This window comes from Anas platyrhynchos, chromosome 1 (genome assembly GCF_047663525.1).
Source record: "Anas platyrhynchos isolate ZD024472 breed Pekin duck chromosome 1, IASCAAS_PekinDuck_T2T, whole genome shotgun sequence".
In the NCBI taxonomy this organism is placed as follows: Eukaryota; Metazoa; Chordata; class Aves; order Anseriformes; family Anatidae; genus Anas; species Anas platyrhynchos.
Window position 1 is genome coordinate 100,142,121 of NC_092587.1, and position 17,077 is coordinate 100,159,197.

Here is a 17,077-nt window from a genome sequence, read left to right on the forward strand (position 1 = left end):
TTCCGTTATTATTATGTTTAGTAATCCTTTGCTGGAAATTAAGCCAGTCAACTGTTGAAATGTTAGGGAATAATTCCAAAAGTAATATTTCAGCAATTCAATGCTATTATGTGTTAAGTTAATTATACACTAAGAATTGAAAACAGGTAAATCATCATAAGTGTCTTGATTCTTATACTGTCAGCAGTTCCACACGTTTTTTATAATACATAATAAATGCAGTTCCTGAATGTCAACATTAATATGGTTCAAGAACTGCAGTTTCAAACTGTTTTAGGTACAGACAATATTATTTTATTTTTTTTGTCCATAGTGACAAAATTTAACTGGTTTAAATGCATTACTTGCATCTGAATATTTCATGTTCATCATGGATTGGAATTTAGATTATTTTTTTTAGAACAAATCATTATTTTGCTGTCTTATTAGTACAGCAGTAGAAAAATAAGGATTGTGATTTATAAGCAGTACCACAGGTTTTCTGCTGACCTAGTACAGGAAAATTGTTAAATTCCACATCACCTTGTGAAACCAGGTCATCTAAGTAGATATATGCTCATTTCACTTAAAACAAATTTCTCAGTTGAAATGTGTAAGTTATTGGCCCAAAGGTGGGGGAAAAAAAAACAGTGAGAGTTCTCTGAAAAGATCTTCTTTCTTTTGAATAATGTCTGAGTGAATTCTGAAGTGCTTTAATTTACACTGTAAACCATTTGGTTCCTTTTGGTAGCATGGCATATATTTTTCTCTTTTTCCATGAAAGCATTGAAAGAACTTCCTATATGGTATGCAAAGATGTGAGAGACTGTTAGGATATGAGTTAAGATATGACTTCTGCTCAAAAGAAATTACATTTTTTAATGAATGCTACCCAGTTTGCATATCTGTCTGTAAAATTAGGAAATTTTTCTTCTAGGAATGTTACTGAGTTATTGCTCATATGGTGGATATATTTCAATTATGCTATGATTTTAGCCTCTACTGCAATTCTGCAAAGTTTTGTTACTTATGTTAATTTCTTTTTCTAATGCTGCTGCTCCCGTAAACAAATTGACTTGGATGAAATCACAAACCTCTGTATGATTTGTGAGTTGCATGTTTCTTTGAAACCATTGTTCAGTCTCTTATTTTGGAGTTATGTAGTTATCTCCCTAAAGATCAATATAGTTGCTTTTATTTGACATTTTTGGTAGAAATTCTTTTCATTTTCCCCCTCCCCCCCCCCCCCCCCAAGTTTATATGAGAAACAGAGTTTATTTAACTGTTTATTTATTTACAATCTTCTCTCCCATGTGCAATCAGATGGCTGGAAAACATCTGCTGCACCTACTCAGGTTTTTGAAGTCATCAATTTGCTAACTGATATTTTGGTTCAGCAAATTCATCTTGTTTATTCTTATCTGTAGTCACTTCCTCATGTAAAAGACATTACAATTTATTTTCATAATGGTTCTACATCTTTTTTTTCCAAAGATCAGTTTTCAGTGCCAGCAGTTGTGGAAAAATTACATATGTTACCCATCTTGGGAACTGTGTGTTTTACAAATGTGCGAATCCTCTTCATCATCTTAAGAATTTTAAGGTCAAGCAGTCTGTAATGAGGAAAACCAGCTCCCAAGTCTGACTAGTGCTTGTGGCAATTAAACTACTCTTTGTACATGTATTATCTTAATCTTGAGAGATTATTTTTTATCACTATGAGCAAAAGTCAGCAGTAGCTGTACAGCGTTTAGCTTACAGCAAGGAGCTTTCTGCAAAATTGATGCTGGGTCAGGAAAAGATACAGCAAGCATTAGTAAAAAGCTACATTTTTTAAGTGACAAGTTTACCAGTTCACAAGAATGTCAATACCTTTCTAATCCTTTCACTATCAGAGCATTATGTTTCTTTATTTTTCATTCATTGCTAATCATTTCACCTTAGAAATAAGAAACATATAAAAGGTTCTACAGACAAGTTACAGAGATCTTCCTACTGTAGAATTATCTTGTGAATTAAGTATTTGGCTGGAAAAAAAGAGTTACGTAATATATGCCCCCAAAAGGTATTAAATTACAGAATCAAGACAATATGCTGATTGGCATTTCATAGCTTTGGAATTTCCAATTTGATAATACTTCTATTTTTATATAGTGCAGAGCATGTGAAGAAAAGCAGAAATATTCTAATCATATTGAGGTAAATAAAAATTGGCTATTCACTGAGATCAGGATTTTACCAGCTTCATGGTATGTCTAGGGTGTCCCTGTGTTTTCAGATTTAAAGCAGCTTTCATATGAGGAAGGTTCTGGAAGGAAGGAAGGTTGGGATGTTAGTTTGCTAAAACCTTTTTTTTTTTCTTGTGATATAATAGCCTCATGAGTGTACTGTCTCTGGTATCTGCTAAATGAAACATAGAAAGGGACGCCTTCATTGGCTAGCACCAGCTATGTGCATATGTAAATCATAACTGTGATACAGCCTAATGCACTTTGTGCTAGGTGTACCCCTTCCATCTCACCCAGAAGAGGGTGATGGGTGAGACCCTGCATGCTTCTGTGGAGCTTCCCTTTCTCCTTGGGCACAAACTTGATAACAGGTGGGATCATAGTTATGCTGTGTTGGGAAATTGATATGAGATGAGCTGTAATGCTGGCAAATGTTGAAGACGTGGGCAAAAAAGCATTTGGCACCTCATGGGGTTAGTTGAGATGGATGAACTACCTGGAAACCTTAGTTCGCAGGAGATGCACCTGATGCAGTCTGAGCTGAGAGTGTCAGAGGGCAGGGGCACAGCAGGTGACCGAGGGAAGCAAGACACTTGCGGTTTGTGGTATTGTAAGACCTGCAATAGTAGGTCTTAGTAGTTTCAGTAGGAAAACTGTTTGCGAACAGTAGGAAAACTGTTTGAGAAACCATTCTGCTCTTTGTTACGAATTCTGTTCACAAATGCCTCTATGTGCTTAATCACTTGGAAAACTCTTTTATATTTATGTTTTACTGTCCATGCCTTGTTTGTGTGTTTGTTCTATACCATTACTGTTGTTCTGAATTGCAAATATCTCCTCAACTTCCATTAGTCTGCACTTTAAGAAGTTCTGCAACACAGTAGATGATTTGGTGCTAAAAACCTACTGGTGATATGTGTTTTTTATGCATAATTTAAGGAAGGGGAAAAAAAGAATTCAACTTCTGTTTGGCCTAGGAATTACTGTAAATCCATAAAATCTTGGGAAATAAATCCTACCTCATACTTTCCTTTTGAATACCTAAAGGGGGCCTACAGGAAAGCTGAGGAGGGACTCTTTGTCAGGGAGTGTAGCGACAGGAGAAGGGGTAATGGTTTTAAACTACAAGAGGGTAGGCTCTAGATTAGACATAAGGAAGAAATTCTTTACTCTGAGGGTGGTAAGGCGCTGGAACAGGTGGCCCAGAGAAACAGTGGATGCCCCATCCCTGGAGGTGCTCAAGGCCAGGCTGAACGGGGCTTTGGGCAACCTGGTCTGGTGGGTGGTGTCCCTGCCCATGGCTGGGGGATTGAAACCAGATGATCTTTAAGGTCTCTTACAACCCAAACCATTCTATGCTTCTGTGCTTTTTCCGCTCCATTTTATAAGATCTGTTCTCACAGAGTATAATTGTCTTTAGAGTTGCAGATATACAAGTGACACATATTGTGTTAAAACATGTTAAAACTGTAACCTATATAGGTGTGTATATATAGGTAGCCGTGTATATATAGATACTGTAAGCTCCCATCTGCAATCTTAATGATGTGCAGTAAAAGACAGGGATTCAAGAAATGAGGAAAAAGCCATTAAAAAGGTAAAAGTCCAGAATAAGTAGTATATATTCAAGTGAGGAACACTATAACGAACTCCAATTACTTTCACAGTTTCTAAAATTTTCTGTTTTTTTTATTTATTTTTTTTTTAGCTGGGAAGTTTTGAGATTCCTTCTTTCCAATTTGAGAATGTGGATCGAAGATTATGGCTTTGATGGCTTCCGATTTGATGGTGTTACATCTATGCTGTATCACCATCATGGAATTGGTAAGTAATTTGGTCAACTCTAATCTAACTAGTCCTGTTATAGTTCTGTTACTGTGGAAATGGTGATACAGAAGTTCACTGAATGCTCAAAATTCAGACTTGCTCATATCTTATTGTGCTGTTACATGACAGATTTGAAATTATGAATAACAATTTGCATATAGCAAAATGTGTTTAAAAATGTAACTGTGTCCTTTAAATTTCATGTCTTTATAGGCACAGGATTCAGTGGGGATTACAATGAATATTTTGGCCTACATGTGGATGAAGATGCTTTGTGTTATCTAATGCTGGCCAACCACATGGTTAACTTCTTGCATCCAGAATGCATAACCATAGCAGAGGTAAAATCAGAATTTGCCATACTCAGTGACATAATATTGATTAGTTTGCTTTGGGATGTGAATTTCCTGGTAATTATCGAGTCACACCTCAGGTACTCAAGGAACAATATAAGCTGACAAATATTAATTAGGAGACAGACTTTGTCTTGTGAGGAAAAACAAGTCGAATACACGTTTTGTGAATTTTCTGTGTTTTTGGGTCATTAACTGATGTGGGGATTACCCCTCTCCCCCCAGTCTCCTTGAATTTGTAATGAGGTTTGTTTTCATTAGTTTAAAGTTTTTGTGTGATTGCCATTTGTCACTAGCAATTCACGGTACTAAATCTTAACAGCCCTTGCGCTGTTTTGCATGTTTTAAATTATAATGGCATAATTGACAACTGTTCTTCATAATAATTGTGGTAAATTTATAAATGCTGAATATATGTGCTAATTTATATTTAGTATTAAATTTCCCTAGGTTTTCGAGGGAATAAATAACTGTATTTAAGTTTGGTTGAGTTTTCAATGATATTTTATCTCTTTATCTAAATGAGTAATTCTTGTAAACCTTGAGGATTCTTCTATAGTTATATTTAAATATCTCTTCATTTTAAAAAAGTTGCATCTATCTCATGTCATTATGGACTATACAGATTGTTATTAAAACATTTTTGGATTAGAGTTCCTAGTTCCTCCTTGGGAAAACAAAATTGTGTTTTTTTTTATTTTTTATTTTTTTTACTTATGATAAGTTTGCATTATAAACAAAAACAGCTAAAAGCTTAATGGCAGGCTATCAAAAACAGCATCTGGTAAGCAATTAATAAAGTTGAGGTGGTTTCATTAATCTGTAGGCTTATTTGAAGCAAGTTATTGTGTGTGTGAGATGACTTATTTTCTAGTAAGACAGATTATAACCAATTTTAAGTTCAATCTGCTTATATTACCTGGTGTAAGAGTTGTTTTTATTTTTAATAATATGCCTCTTCAGTTTCTTGTGCTTGAGTTGAAAACTGCGTCTGTTTCAATATGATATTCTTCAGTTTAAGGCAGTCACTATACGGAACAGAAATTTGACCAATGTGTTCCATGGTTAAAGGAGACTTTCAGAAGGAGGAACTGTTGGCATAACTGAAAATTGCAAAAGGCAATGAGGAATTTTGCTTTCTTGTAATGATGATGGAATGAGAGCTCTATGAGTAAAATATGTTTTTGTCTAGCCATAATTAATGATAATACATTCCTTAATTATTTGATGGATAACTTGCACAGCTTTTTAATATTCTGTGCATTCACCATCTTAGTAGTTCCTAAATTTTTAGATATTACTGACTGTATGCTTATTTTTCATTTGGTCTTTTACTTAAAACTGGGATTAAGATTTTGTATAATTTGAAAAAAAAAGCGTTAAGGAAAATGTAAAACCTTCAAGCATGATGTAAAAACAAACAGGCAAAAAAATCTCTCCTGCAGTGATTTCATTTCTTTATATGCAGCTCATGTCAAACTAAGATGTGAGCAACTGCTTAGGAATTGGCGAACTATATTTGAATATGAAGATATACTGAACATAGTACTAATGGATTTTTTTAGTGTTCAGGCAAACTCTTTAGATAGATATAATGGTGGATATAATAAATATTAAATTTCCAATTTTATTTCCCTAAATATGAATTTAAAAATTGTGAATAAAGTCAGTAGGTGCTATTTAAATCTCAGATGCACATCCTTGGCCTGGTAGCCATCACAACATTGCAGAGAGAGGCTTTTATTTCAGGTCTGGTGTTTTGGAGCGTGCTGGTCCTGCTTTTATTCTTTGACTGATTTAGCAGAAATATTGAATTTCCTTTTTTAGTATCTAAACATTTAGAAAGAAAATCTACTTTGCTAATCTTTAAGATGTACAACATGTGGAATCTCTAGTCTTAAGGAACGGCTGAGGGAACCAGGGTTGTTCAGTCTGGGGAAGAGGAGGCTCAGGGGAGACCTCATTGCTCTCTACAATTACCTGTAAGGAAGTTGTGGGGAGCTGGGGGTCAGCCTCTTCTCACGGGTCAGCAGTGATAGCAGTAGAGGGAATGGCCTCAAGTTGTGCCAGGGGAGGTTTAGGTTGGAAATGAGGATTCATTTCTTCTCAGAAAGAGCAGTCAGGCATTGCAACAGGTTGCCAAGGGACGTGGTGGCGTCACCATCCCTGGGGGTATTTAAGGAGAGGTTGGATGTGGTGCTTTAGGGACATGGTTTAGTGGGTGACATTGATGGTAGGGGAATGGTTGGACCAGATGATCTTGGATGTCTTTTCCAACCATAATGATATGAAGATGTCTACATAAGGAGAATCAGTATTGTAAAAAGTACTGTGCGGGTGCAGAAATTCTTTTCATAGCTAGTTTTTCACTTTTAAAACTGCTTGTACTTTCCTTCAGTATGGCTATTCCCATACTTAACTCTGCTATTAATTTTCATCAGTAAATTGAGAGAGGGAAATTGTGTGTGAAATACATAAATCTTGATAAATACTTCAAAATAAATAATAGGTTTGTTCATGTATGAAGAGAAATAGGGTAATCTAGACTAACCTCTTGCTCAGCATAGGTTCAACACTCAACTTGCACTAGGTTGGTTGCTCAGGGCTTTGTCTCATTGGTCTTGAAAACCTTCAGGGACATATCTCACACCACTCTGGGCAACATGTTCCAGTGCTTATTTATTGGAACCTTGTAAATGTTTGCTTGTTACACTTACATCCAGCTAGAACCATCCCTGTATCAATTTAGGACCTTTGTCACTTCTTCTCCTGCTATCTCACAAAAGAGTCTTTCTGTCTTTCTCAGTTGCCTCCTCAGGCGCTGATTGCTGTTCTGTCCCCTGTAGCCCCTTCTTCCCCTGACTGAACAACTCCTTTCCCTCAGCCTCCCTTCCCAGGGCACGTGCTCCAGGTCCAGCTGTCCTGGTAACCTCCTGCTAAACTTCCCAGCAGTTTGGCAGGGTCTGTCTTTAACCAGGGACAGGGGTAAGAAGGAGAAAGTAGATGCAGTTTTCTCTGTGGTATTATGACTGCTGAGTGAGTTGTGATAATCCCTTCCTTTGATCCCCTGTCTTTTCACTCAGCTGAGAATGCTGCTGGCCGTTTCTGCTGCCAGGACAGGAGGTTGGCTCATGCTCAGCGTGCTGCCAGCCCAGGCCCTTGCAGCAGAGCAGCTCCCCAGCCTGGCAGTCCCCAGTCTGCCCTGAGTCAATCCCAGGGGCAGGATTTGGCATTTGCCCTTGTTGAACATCTAGGTTGCTACAGCCAGTCAAGGTACCCCAGAATGGCAGCCTGCCTTCTTTCTGCACTCCACACCTTCCCCAAGGATGCCATCCATGAGCTTTATGATGGTGCGGTCTGTTTCTTCACCTCTGTCAACGTTGGCAGGTGGCCATGCGTGCGTGTATATATATATATATATATACATATATATACACGTATATGTATATATATACATATATATACATATATATATATATATAAAACACTCTAAGTACAAATACATTTGTCACTCAGAAGTTAAAGATTTGGACATGGAAAGTCTGAATCTTGCATTGTTAGTACAGATTTTACAATGAGTTAAGGTTCTGGTTTAAGATACTTTTCTGGGGATCTCTTGTGTCTTCATCTAGTCTAATGCAGCAATTGGGTTGAAAACTGGATTGAATCCAGAAAACCAGAGTGAGCTTTCTAATGAAGCCACAGTTCTAGTCAAAATTTAATTCCATAAACTCTTGAGTAGACACGAAAGCGGTGTATGTTAATCCATAACCATTGTGGCAGAATGACTTCTCACTTGCATAAGGTAATACAGCTGAGTGCTGGTAGGTATTTTGCAATTATGTGAGGATTTGCATTTTCTACACAAATAAGCAAACTTCAGAAGAAAAGATGTTATGTGACACAACTCTCTAATAAAGTGGTGAAATAAGTATTTATTTTAAAAACTTTGAATGACAAATTTAAGAGTGATCAGCCTCTGTGAACACGAAACTGGAAAACTATGCAATAAGAGCATGTTACTTTCCAGGGTTAGCTGGATCAATAGTTTTGTTTTTGTGTTTAGGGAAAGGGTAGAGATTGTATTTTTCTTTCTTACTGTGCTTTATTCAGCTTCTTATTTTTATGCCATTCCTTATGCAAAATATCAATAAACAAAATGAAAGTTTAATTTGTCTTTTGTTGACTACTTTCTACTTGCTATTGATTACTTGGAGCTCAAGAGAGCTAATTATTTCAAATTCTGCCCCTACTAAGGTCTCTTTCTCTTCAAATATCTATTCTATTAAAATGCTTTGTAGTGGAGTATTTGATGAGACAAGCCATAATGCTACCCTGTAACTTTTGCATTCAAATAGTAAGTCTCGCTGTTGTGATCACCTGATTTTTCTCCCTTCCCTTGTCCCCCTGTCAATCTTTGAAGATGTTTAGTTTACAGAGTGGCTGTGTACTACAGTACTATTGTACAGTGGAAACTCTGAATTAGTAATTGCAATGCTAGCCAAATTATGTTGTGTTTTATTTAAGGATGTTTCTGGAATGCCAGCTCTTTGCCGTCCTGTTGCAGAGGGAGGAGGAGGATTTGATTATCGACTAGCCATGGCTATTCCAGATAAGTGGATACAGGTAAGGAAAGGTGTTCTAAAAATATGTTCTGCTCTTCAAAATGGTATGTTTCTCTAACTATGCATACAGAGAAACACTTTGGAATTCTGCTGATGAATTTTAGTCTCCCTGATCTGTTAACTTAATGCCCTATTAAAATAAGTTCTGACAGTCTTGAGTACAGATATTAGCGGCTGAAATGAGAGCTGTCAGATATCATATCTTAGTTTTCAGAAGATGAGTAACATCATGGGCTATTCTTTGCATTCTAGCTTTTTTTTTTTTCTTCATAAAATGCAATAGGTATATATTCATTTTGTTTGAAATAACCTGTATCTTGCAGCAGCAGTAAGATGTGCATTCTATATTGAATGTGAACAGATAAATAATTTATGTGCATATGGTTATCTTATTAAAAACAAACAAACAGAAGCATACAATGAACCCTACTAAAATTGGGCATAACAATTGGCATGGAGGATCGATAGAGCTGAAAATTTAACCAAAGTAATCACAGGCAAATTACACTAACACCACCAATCAGTACCAAGGGGTTACAAAAAGAATAATAAAAGTCTGTAAATGCTCTTCAAGAACAATAATGTACTAATAAACATTGACTTTGATAAGGATTAAAATCACCTTTTGCTTAATACAGAGGATCACAAGAAAAAGAATGAAACAATAAATGATCTCAAAAGGCTTTTACTGATGTTTAAGAGAATGCTTTTCAGTTAAATTTAAGATTGCATCCAAATCCCTGGGTGTATCATGATAATCTGAAAACAGTAAATGTTTTATATGAACATTAATGCTTCAATAAATGTAGTGAGTAGCTTAAAATAAAAAGTGAATTAACTTATCTTCAGCATCTTTCACTTTTGTAACTAGAAGGTAGAGGGCAGATTGGCTGAAAAATAGTTTTTAAACTTTTTTTCATGTGGAAGACAAACTTGCCAGCTTTTCTAAGATCATTACTAAACTTCAGAGTGTGTAGTTCAGATCCTGGATGCAGTGAGGGCCCATAATTCTGTAGTAACAAAGAAAAAACCTTGTTGTGATGGTCTTAGCAGTTGTTTTTTTCCTTCTACCTTCAGCTTCCCTACCACTCTTTGACTGGTAAAGACGAGTGATTTCCTGGTAAAAAATATTACACAGGGAAAAAAAAGAAAAAAAAAAAAACTACAATTTTAGAAGAAAACTTTATAATAACAAATTATAACCTATTTTGGCAATCTCTGCTGTGAGCTGCTTATTTTAATTTTCAATATACAGAGAGGAAGTATGCCTATCCTGCAGAAAGTTCTGTTCTTTGACTGGGGAGAAAGCTTCCAGAAGCAGCAGGTGAATGTTTGGTATGCTGATGGGATGTTGGGTGTAAACTCAACTATTATAGTCTAGGCTCTTTCCCAGCATACTCAGAGTAATTAGGAGTGTGATTGTGAAAGAACGTAGGGACATGCAGGCAGAAATGCTCTTGATGAGGAAACTGCAAATAAGTAATCACAACAGAATATCTTGAGGTGGAAGAAGAGGTTATCTTTGTGCTTCTGTTACTGCACTTCTCAAAACAGAAGTAAAGCTAAAAGGACTGGGAGAGGAAACTTAGAAGCAAGGTCTATCAAATGTTTTTTTGTTTGTTTGTTTTTTCCTAGACTGCTTGCTTACATTTCTCTCCAGCTTTTAAGTATGTACCTTCTAAAAGCACATTTTTCTGGGCAACTTTCTAAAAGCAGTTTTAGACCTGGAGGATCTCCAGGGATCCATGAGCCTGTTCTGAGGGATTTGTAAAAAGTAGTTCCTGTAACAGTGAAAAAGTAGTTGCTGTAACAGTGGGTTCAATAGGTCAGGTTTAACATAGACCTAGTATATAATATGATGCTGCACAGGTGCCTGAATGTTTTCAGGGCAAGAACTCAGACTGGGGGAAAAAATTGTTTAGGAGTACATGGTGAGTTAAAATAGGAATGCTAAATTTTATGGGATCACATCAGCCTTCTTTGTCACTGCCTTTTTCGCTTTTTATCTATCATGTACATGACATATATACCTTTTTATGTATACATCATGCATATGATGTACATGTTTACATGTTTAAACTGGAGTGAACAATGGAGAATGATAGAAAAAGCCTTATAGAAAAAAGAAAACAAAATTAGGCTAGATTTAGAAGAGGGAAATAGTATCATGTGAGGCAGAAAATTGCTATTGATGTGATTTGTTAAATTGCTTAAAAAAGAAAAAAAGCTAACATGGCAGAAAATAAAGTATGTTTTGTATTCCAAAACTCAGGCATTCAAACTGTTTTGGAACTGAGCTGGAATTTGCAGATCAGGGGACGTGAAGTCCATGTGCTAAGCAGATTGTTGCTGTATTGTATGCTTCATGGCAGCAGCATAGGTGCAATCTTGCAACGTGCCATTCTCCACAGCACAGCTCAGTACTTAAGCTATAGTTACGAAGGACGGTGCCATATGCCAAGGTTACTTGAAATACAGGACGTGTTTCAATACCTTATGTAGGTAGGTCTGTGCAGATATTTCTTCCCAGTTTTTGGTGCAGTGTTCTGTTGCGGCTCCTAAATCATATGACCCACTGTATCAAAGGACTCACATGGTAGGTGCCAAGTCCTGTTTTCCCTATTGATACATGGGAGTACAGGGGAAACAAAGTATACAAGTTATCTCATTGGATTGGCAGAGAGAGCTCATCATGTCAAAGCTTGGTAGCAGGAAAAGTTGAAGTCCACAGTTTATTGGAAATCGCTGTGCCAATATAATGAAGAAGGGCAGTACAGGGCTTTTACTTAAACAGAAGTAACCTGTGAATGATATTTCCTTCATTTCTGTAGATCATTAAGGAGCTGAAAGATGAAGACTGGAACATGGGAAATATTGTGTATACGCTAACAAACAGGCGGTATGAAGAAAAATGTATTGCATATGCAGAGAGCCATGACCAGGTATGGTACCGTTTTTTTTCCATATATAAGCAAGTAAAATATAAAGTTTAGAGGTTTAGCAGGTTTTTGTTTTTAAAATTGAGCCTAGATTTGAGGACAAGCAAAAATTTCAGAGGTGGGCAGGTCTGGTATACTGCTTGTGTTTGTTGTGTTTGTTGTTTGTTGTTTTTTTTTATTTATTTTGGTTTGGTTTTGAGCTTCCTTTTTAGGAAAAGAATCCTGCCATGCATGGCTGGGTGGTGTTATCTTTTCAGTTTTGTTTTTTAACAAATAAATTCTAGCTTCCTCTTTGTCCTGCCTGTCATAGGACATAGGAAGGCATATAATCCATGCTTTCTAAAAATCCACTTTCCATAAGGTAGGCTGAAGCACTGTTTATGGTAAGTGTTAAACAAGATGACAATTTAGCAAATTTGCTCACTCAGTCAGTGTTTGAAATGTGTTTATTCCCTTCAAGAAAATGTTTTCTTTCTGAAAGGATTGTAAACCCCAATCCTATTCTGAGATCTAAATGGAGTGTTCTTTAACAGTGTGATTCAAAACACAGCAATTGTAATGGTTCTGTATATGGAAAAACAAAAAAAGTAATGATGAGTTTGGATAACACTCATCTCCCACAATCTTTCAAAGTTTGTTTTTTTTTCCTGAGGAATCAGAAAACATGATGGTTGAGAACTTTAAAATTTTAAACTTAAAAATAAATAAACTATTTTCTAATAAAAAGCTTAAGTAATCTACCTTCAACTCGTTCCTTTATGTAAGAGATGGACATTTCTAATACCTTTAATCATGTAAATCAACAGAAGTATCTAAAATTACAGCTATATTATATTTTCAAAATAATTTATCAGCTTGCTTTACTGTGCCTATTTGCCTTCCCATCACTGAGATTGTTATACAGTGTTCACATAAAGTGTGAGAGCAGAGTCCAAGTCCTGGTTAAGAACTTCAGGTATTACTTGGAAATGTATATTTTTCTGATTATATGCTTTTAGTAAAGGTGATCCTTCATCCCAAAGTGTGACATGTATAACATTTCTGTTGCTGTTGTTTTATTTCATGCTAGATTATATCAATAGTTTTTCATATGACAGTATATTTCTGTTTTAGAATCTCATGTTTGGGAAGAACTTATTTTGATTTTTTTTTAAAAAAAAAAAAAGAGGATTGCAGTCAGACACCATGATAACATGTGAGAAGTAGGATAGAGAAATTAAATGGGAGTGTGGATAAAACTCAATGTAAAAATATTCAGTGATGCCCATAAGAGGCTGAAACAATTCCAATTTTTTATATGTAATAATGGATTATGAATAGACTACTAACAATCCAAGTACAAGGTCTCATGGTTATAGCAGATAATGGAAAATACCAACTCAGTGCTCATAGCAGTCAAAAAAGCAGATAGATTACTTGGAATTGTTATGAAAGGAGCAGACAGCAAAATCAGTATTCCACTGTAGCCTTTCATGGTTTACTTGCATCATGAATATTGGAGGCAGGTTTGGTCTTGTATCTCAGGAGATCCAGCATAACTGGAAGAAGTGCTGAGAGAGATGGTAAGAATAATTAGAAGGTATGGAGTGGCTTTCAAAGGAAGAAAACTAAATAGACTAAGACGCTTCAGGGTAGAAAAGAGATCATTAAAAGTGGAAGGACATCAGTTCATAAAGTCGTGACTGGCATAGAAAATGGGAGCAGGGAACAATTACCCCTATTTCCAATGGAAAGATTAGAGAGGATATTAAAACTAACAGATGCCAGATTCTGAGTAAAGAGTTGTTGTTCCTCCCCTGTCTCTCTGGCATGAAGCAAGCTCTGTAACTCTTTGTCATAGGATGATGTGTTTGTTCAAACTTTGTGACTTCTAAAGCGTTTGAATTTGTTTCAAAGGAGATTGATTGAAGGCTCCTGAATACAGACATGCTGTTTCACCTGTCTTCTGTGATTGTTAGGGTAATATTTTGGGGAAGTATTGTTAAGAGTTTTGTTTGCCTTCATACTCTCTGCTGCCTGTTAGCTACTGGCTGGTTTTGGAGACAGTACACTAAGCCAGATAGCCTGCTGGTCTGATGTCATACACTCCATGCACTTGTGTCTGTGTGAATACAGAAGTTAAGTAATCCTTTTATTGAAATAGAAGAATGCTCGTTAACTATTAAAAAGTAGAGCCAAATGAAAGGCATGCAAATGCAGGTCTGCTAAATACAGAACTTTTTAGCACTGCAGTCTTGCCCCTGTTGCATAATAACTTCTTCCTTAGTTTGAAGGAATTTATTTTTAACTTGAGGGAATTATCTATTTATGCCATTATATTGCTAGTCTGAAAACTGAAGGATGATGGGGCCTTTCAGCTAGAGCTGTTTCCATATAGACAACTGAGTTGTAATGTAGTGAGTTTTCACATTAGAGTATAAAGAGATGGGCTGATGAAACAAAAATAATATATTTGCATGCAAACACACCAAAATATTTTCAACTACCTGTATGCTAATATATTTGAATAATCCTAATAATATTAGAATAACCAACAGCATTTGTTTGGTGTTTTTCTATTCTTAAATAACAGCAAACACTACGAAGTTAGTAATTCAGTTACTGTTTTTTCGATAGAAATACTAGCTTATTTTGCTACCTTCTGTGAAATCAGAAAACTAGTAATATTCTTGATAGCATATAAATTAATGTTTCACACTCTGCATCTGTAAATCAGGAATATTGTTAGTAGCTCTTTATTTGTACATCGTAGGAACTTTACTTGAGAGGTTTGCTTTCTTAGGTTTGTTTTGTTTTTGTTTTTTTCCCTTACAAAAATTCCAAAGTGCTAGGTCTCTTGTGGCTTATTGAGTGTACACTAGCATTTTGCATTTAATATATGTAGGCGAAAAGGTTCTCAGAAGTAATTGTGCAGTTTGATACCATCAAGTGAAATATAAGATCATAGCAAGGGTGAGATAGCTAGGAGCTGATTGACTGTATCCGTACACTCACAGGATTGCAAAGGAAGAGTGCAAAGTTGGGTCAGGTGTTCAGGCAGGGCTCAGCTCAGGGATGTCTCTGTGTCAACTTGCAGACTTTTTCTTTTTGACAGGAGATCACATATCACAATCAAGTGGTTACACATCAAAAAAAATGCAACGCTGCAATAATTAGCAGCTAGGCTCATCAGCAGGGGCAGGATGTTCACTTTGTGAATTGGGACCAGACTGTGTACACCGAGTCACGTCCTTAACCCCTGGCCAGTCTTCTGAATGGCGCAGGTTGGAAGGAACCTTAAGGATCATCTTGTTCTAATGTTCCTTTTAGAATACAGAACACCTGTTTCAAAAAAAAAAAGTTAGAAACACTTCTAGTACACTAATACACTCAGGGGTTTTCTTCATTTTTTTTAAACTATTATAGGCACTTGTTGGTGATAAGACACTGGCATTTCGATTGATGGATGCAGAGATGTATACAAACATGAGTGTGCTCTCGCCTCTAACTCCAGTTATTGATCGTGGAATACAGCTTCATAAAATGATTCGTCTCATTACTCATGCACTTGGAGGAGACAGCTATCTCAACTTCATGGGTAAGTAATCTTAGGAGCATGCCTTTCATTTTCTCATCTACAGAAGGCTTGGCAGTGAAATCAAAAGATATGACACCATCTTATAGTCATGCTATTTATTTTTGAGCATAAATATTTTTGTAAAGATTTAGTACAAATGGTAATACACATTGTTTTTCTGTCTGTAAGATATACTGTAAGACAAGAAAATAAAATCAGGGTGGTTCCTAATTGTAACAGAAATAAGGTTTGGAAGTGTGCTAAGCTCTAGTTCAGAAGTTACTCTGATTTATAACTTAAACTAGTATTTTAATGGTAATTCTACAAGTCTGTCAGACGGTAAGCCTCATCTTACAGAGCTAGCTTGTCTTTCATCTGTTATTCAGTTCCTAAGCTTTTTAGGGTAACAATGAAATAACTAAGGATAGCTCTGTGCTTACTTCAATTACTCAGTATCAAATAATTAGTGAAGGGAAGTAATCTGGAATCAGTTGATTTATATTTCATTGCTTCCAAGTGAAGAGCAGAAGCTTAATGAGGTGCAGGCAAGGACAAATCTTAGAGACAGGAAGCACGTCCTGCTGTGGAAGAAGGGAAATAGTAAAAGTTAGATATACTTTTTGTTTGTAAGAAAAAAATAAAAATAACTGTTGCATTGCTTCCTAAGCACTACAAAAGCTTCAGTAGTTTCTCTCATTTGATCAACAAGCTGCAGTTCGATTTGGTAGTCTTAAAAATTGAATGTTGTTCTTATTTTTACATGCAACGCTGAAGCAATGTAAGCTTGATGCTGTCTTTTGGATTTTTATTCCTTAATTTTTTTGTGAAATAATCATTACTTTACAGAATTGTTTGTTGTTATTTTTGTTGTTGTTGTTGTTTGTTTTGTTTTGTTTTTGTTTGTTTTTTACTGTGATGTGGTGTGGCAAGTTTTGTATGGCAGTTCTGTTAGTCACATAAAGGGAAAAAAGGCTGAAAGCATGCTGAAAACAATTATTTTAGACAGTTTTTACACAGTGAAACACTTGAAAATTACATACTTTTTAGCTTAGTAATGCCTTCAGTTTTTGCTCTTAAATGTTTCATTACAAAGTTTGAGGAGCATTGGATATATTCTGCTTGCTTTCCTTAGTAGAATGTTTATAGTATACTGTGAAATAGATATATTATAGTATATTTATAAGTTTTAAAAAAATGAAAAAAACAAGTGGTGCTGACATTTGATTTAAACATGTTTGTGCTGATGTGTTCTCTTTCACAGTATTAGAACACTCAAACTTACATACCATGGCTGTAGTTTGGGGGTTTTCTTTTATTAAAGAACTAAAGTAACTTTAATACACTACAAAAATAAAAATAATCATTGTATGGTATACTAGCGAAGCTATTGGTTTCAATAACATGTATGTAGGATACTTTCTCAAGAATGAAGAGTGAATGAAATAAATATTTGAATTGCGTAGTCAGGCACCGAAATGTACAAGCTATGATGTGTGCTGTTCTGTTCAGATTAGTGATACTACAGTAGTTGAGGAAGCAGGTGTTTAGAAAGTATGCGTACTAAACTGCA

General features: G+C 35.8%; 1 protein-coding gene across 3 annotated transcripts in view; it reads left to right on the plus strand.

Annotated features, from left to right (window-relative positions):
- The window catches only part of GBE1 (1,4-alpha-glucan branching enzyme 1), a 170,614-nt gene that overhangs the window by 95,659 nt on the left and 57,878 nt on the right, over positions 1-17,077 (plus strand). For all 3 annotated transcript variants that reach the window (XM_072025735.1, XM_072025738.1, XM_072025740.1), the window contains exons 8-12: positions 3,916-4,031; positions 4,248-4,375; positions 8,915-9,013; positions 11,844-11,954; positions 15,357-15,528. In XM_072025735.1, the coding sequence (XP_071881836.1) occupies positions 3,916-4,031; positions 4,248-4,375; positions 8,915-9,013; positions 11,844-11,954; positions 15,357-15,528 (626 nt within the window). The remainder of the gene's footprint in view (positions 1-3,915; positions 4,032-4,247; positions 4,376-8,914; positions 9,014-11,843; positions 11,955-15,356; positions 15,529-17,077) is intronic.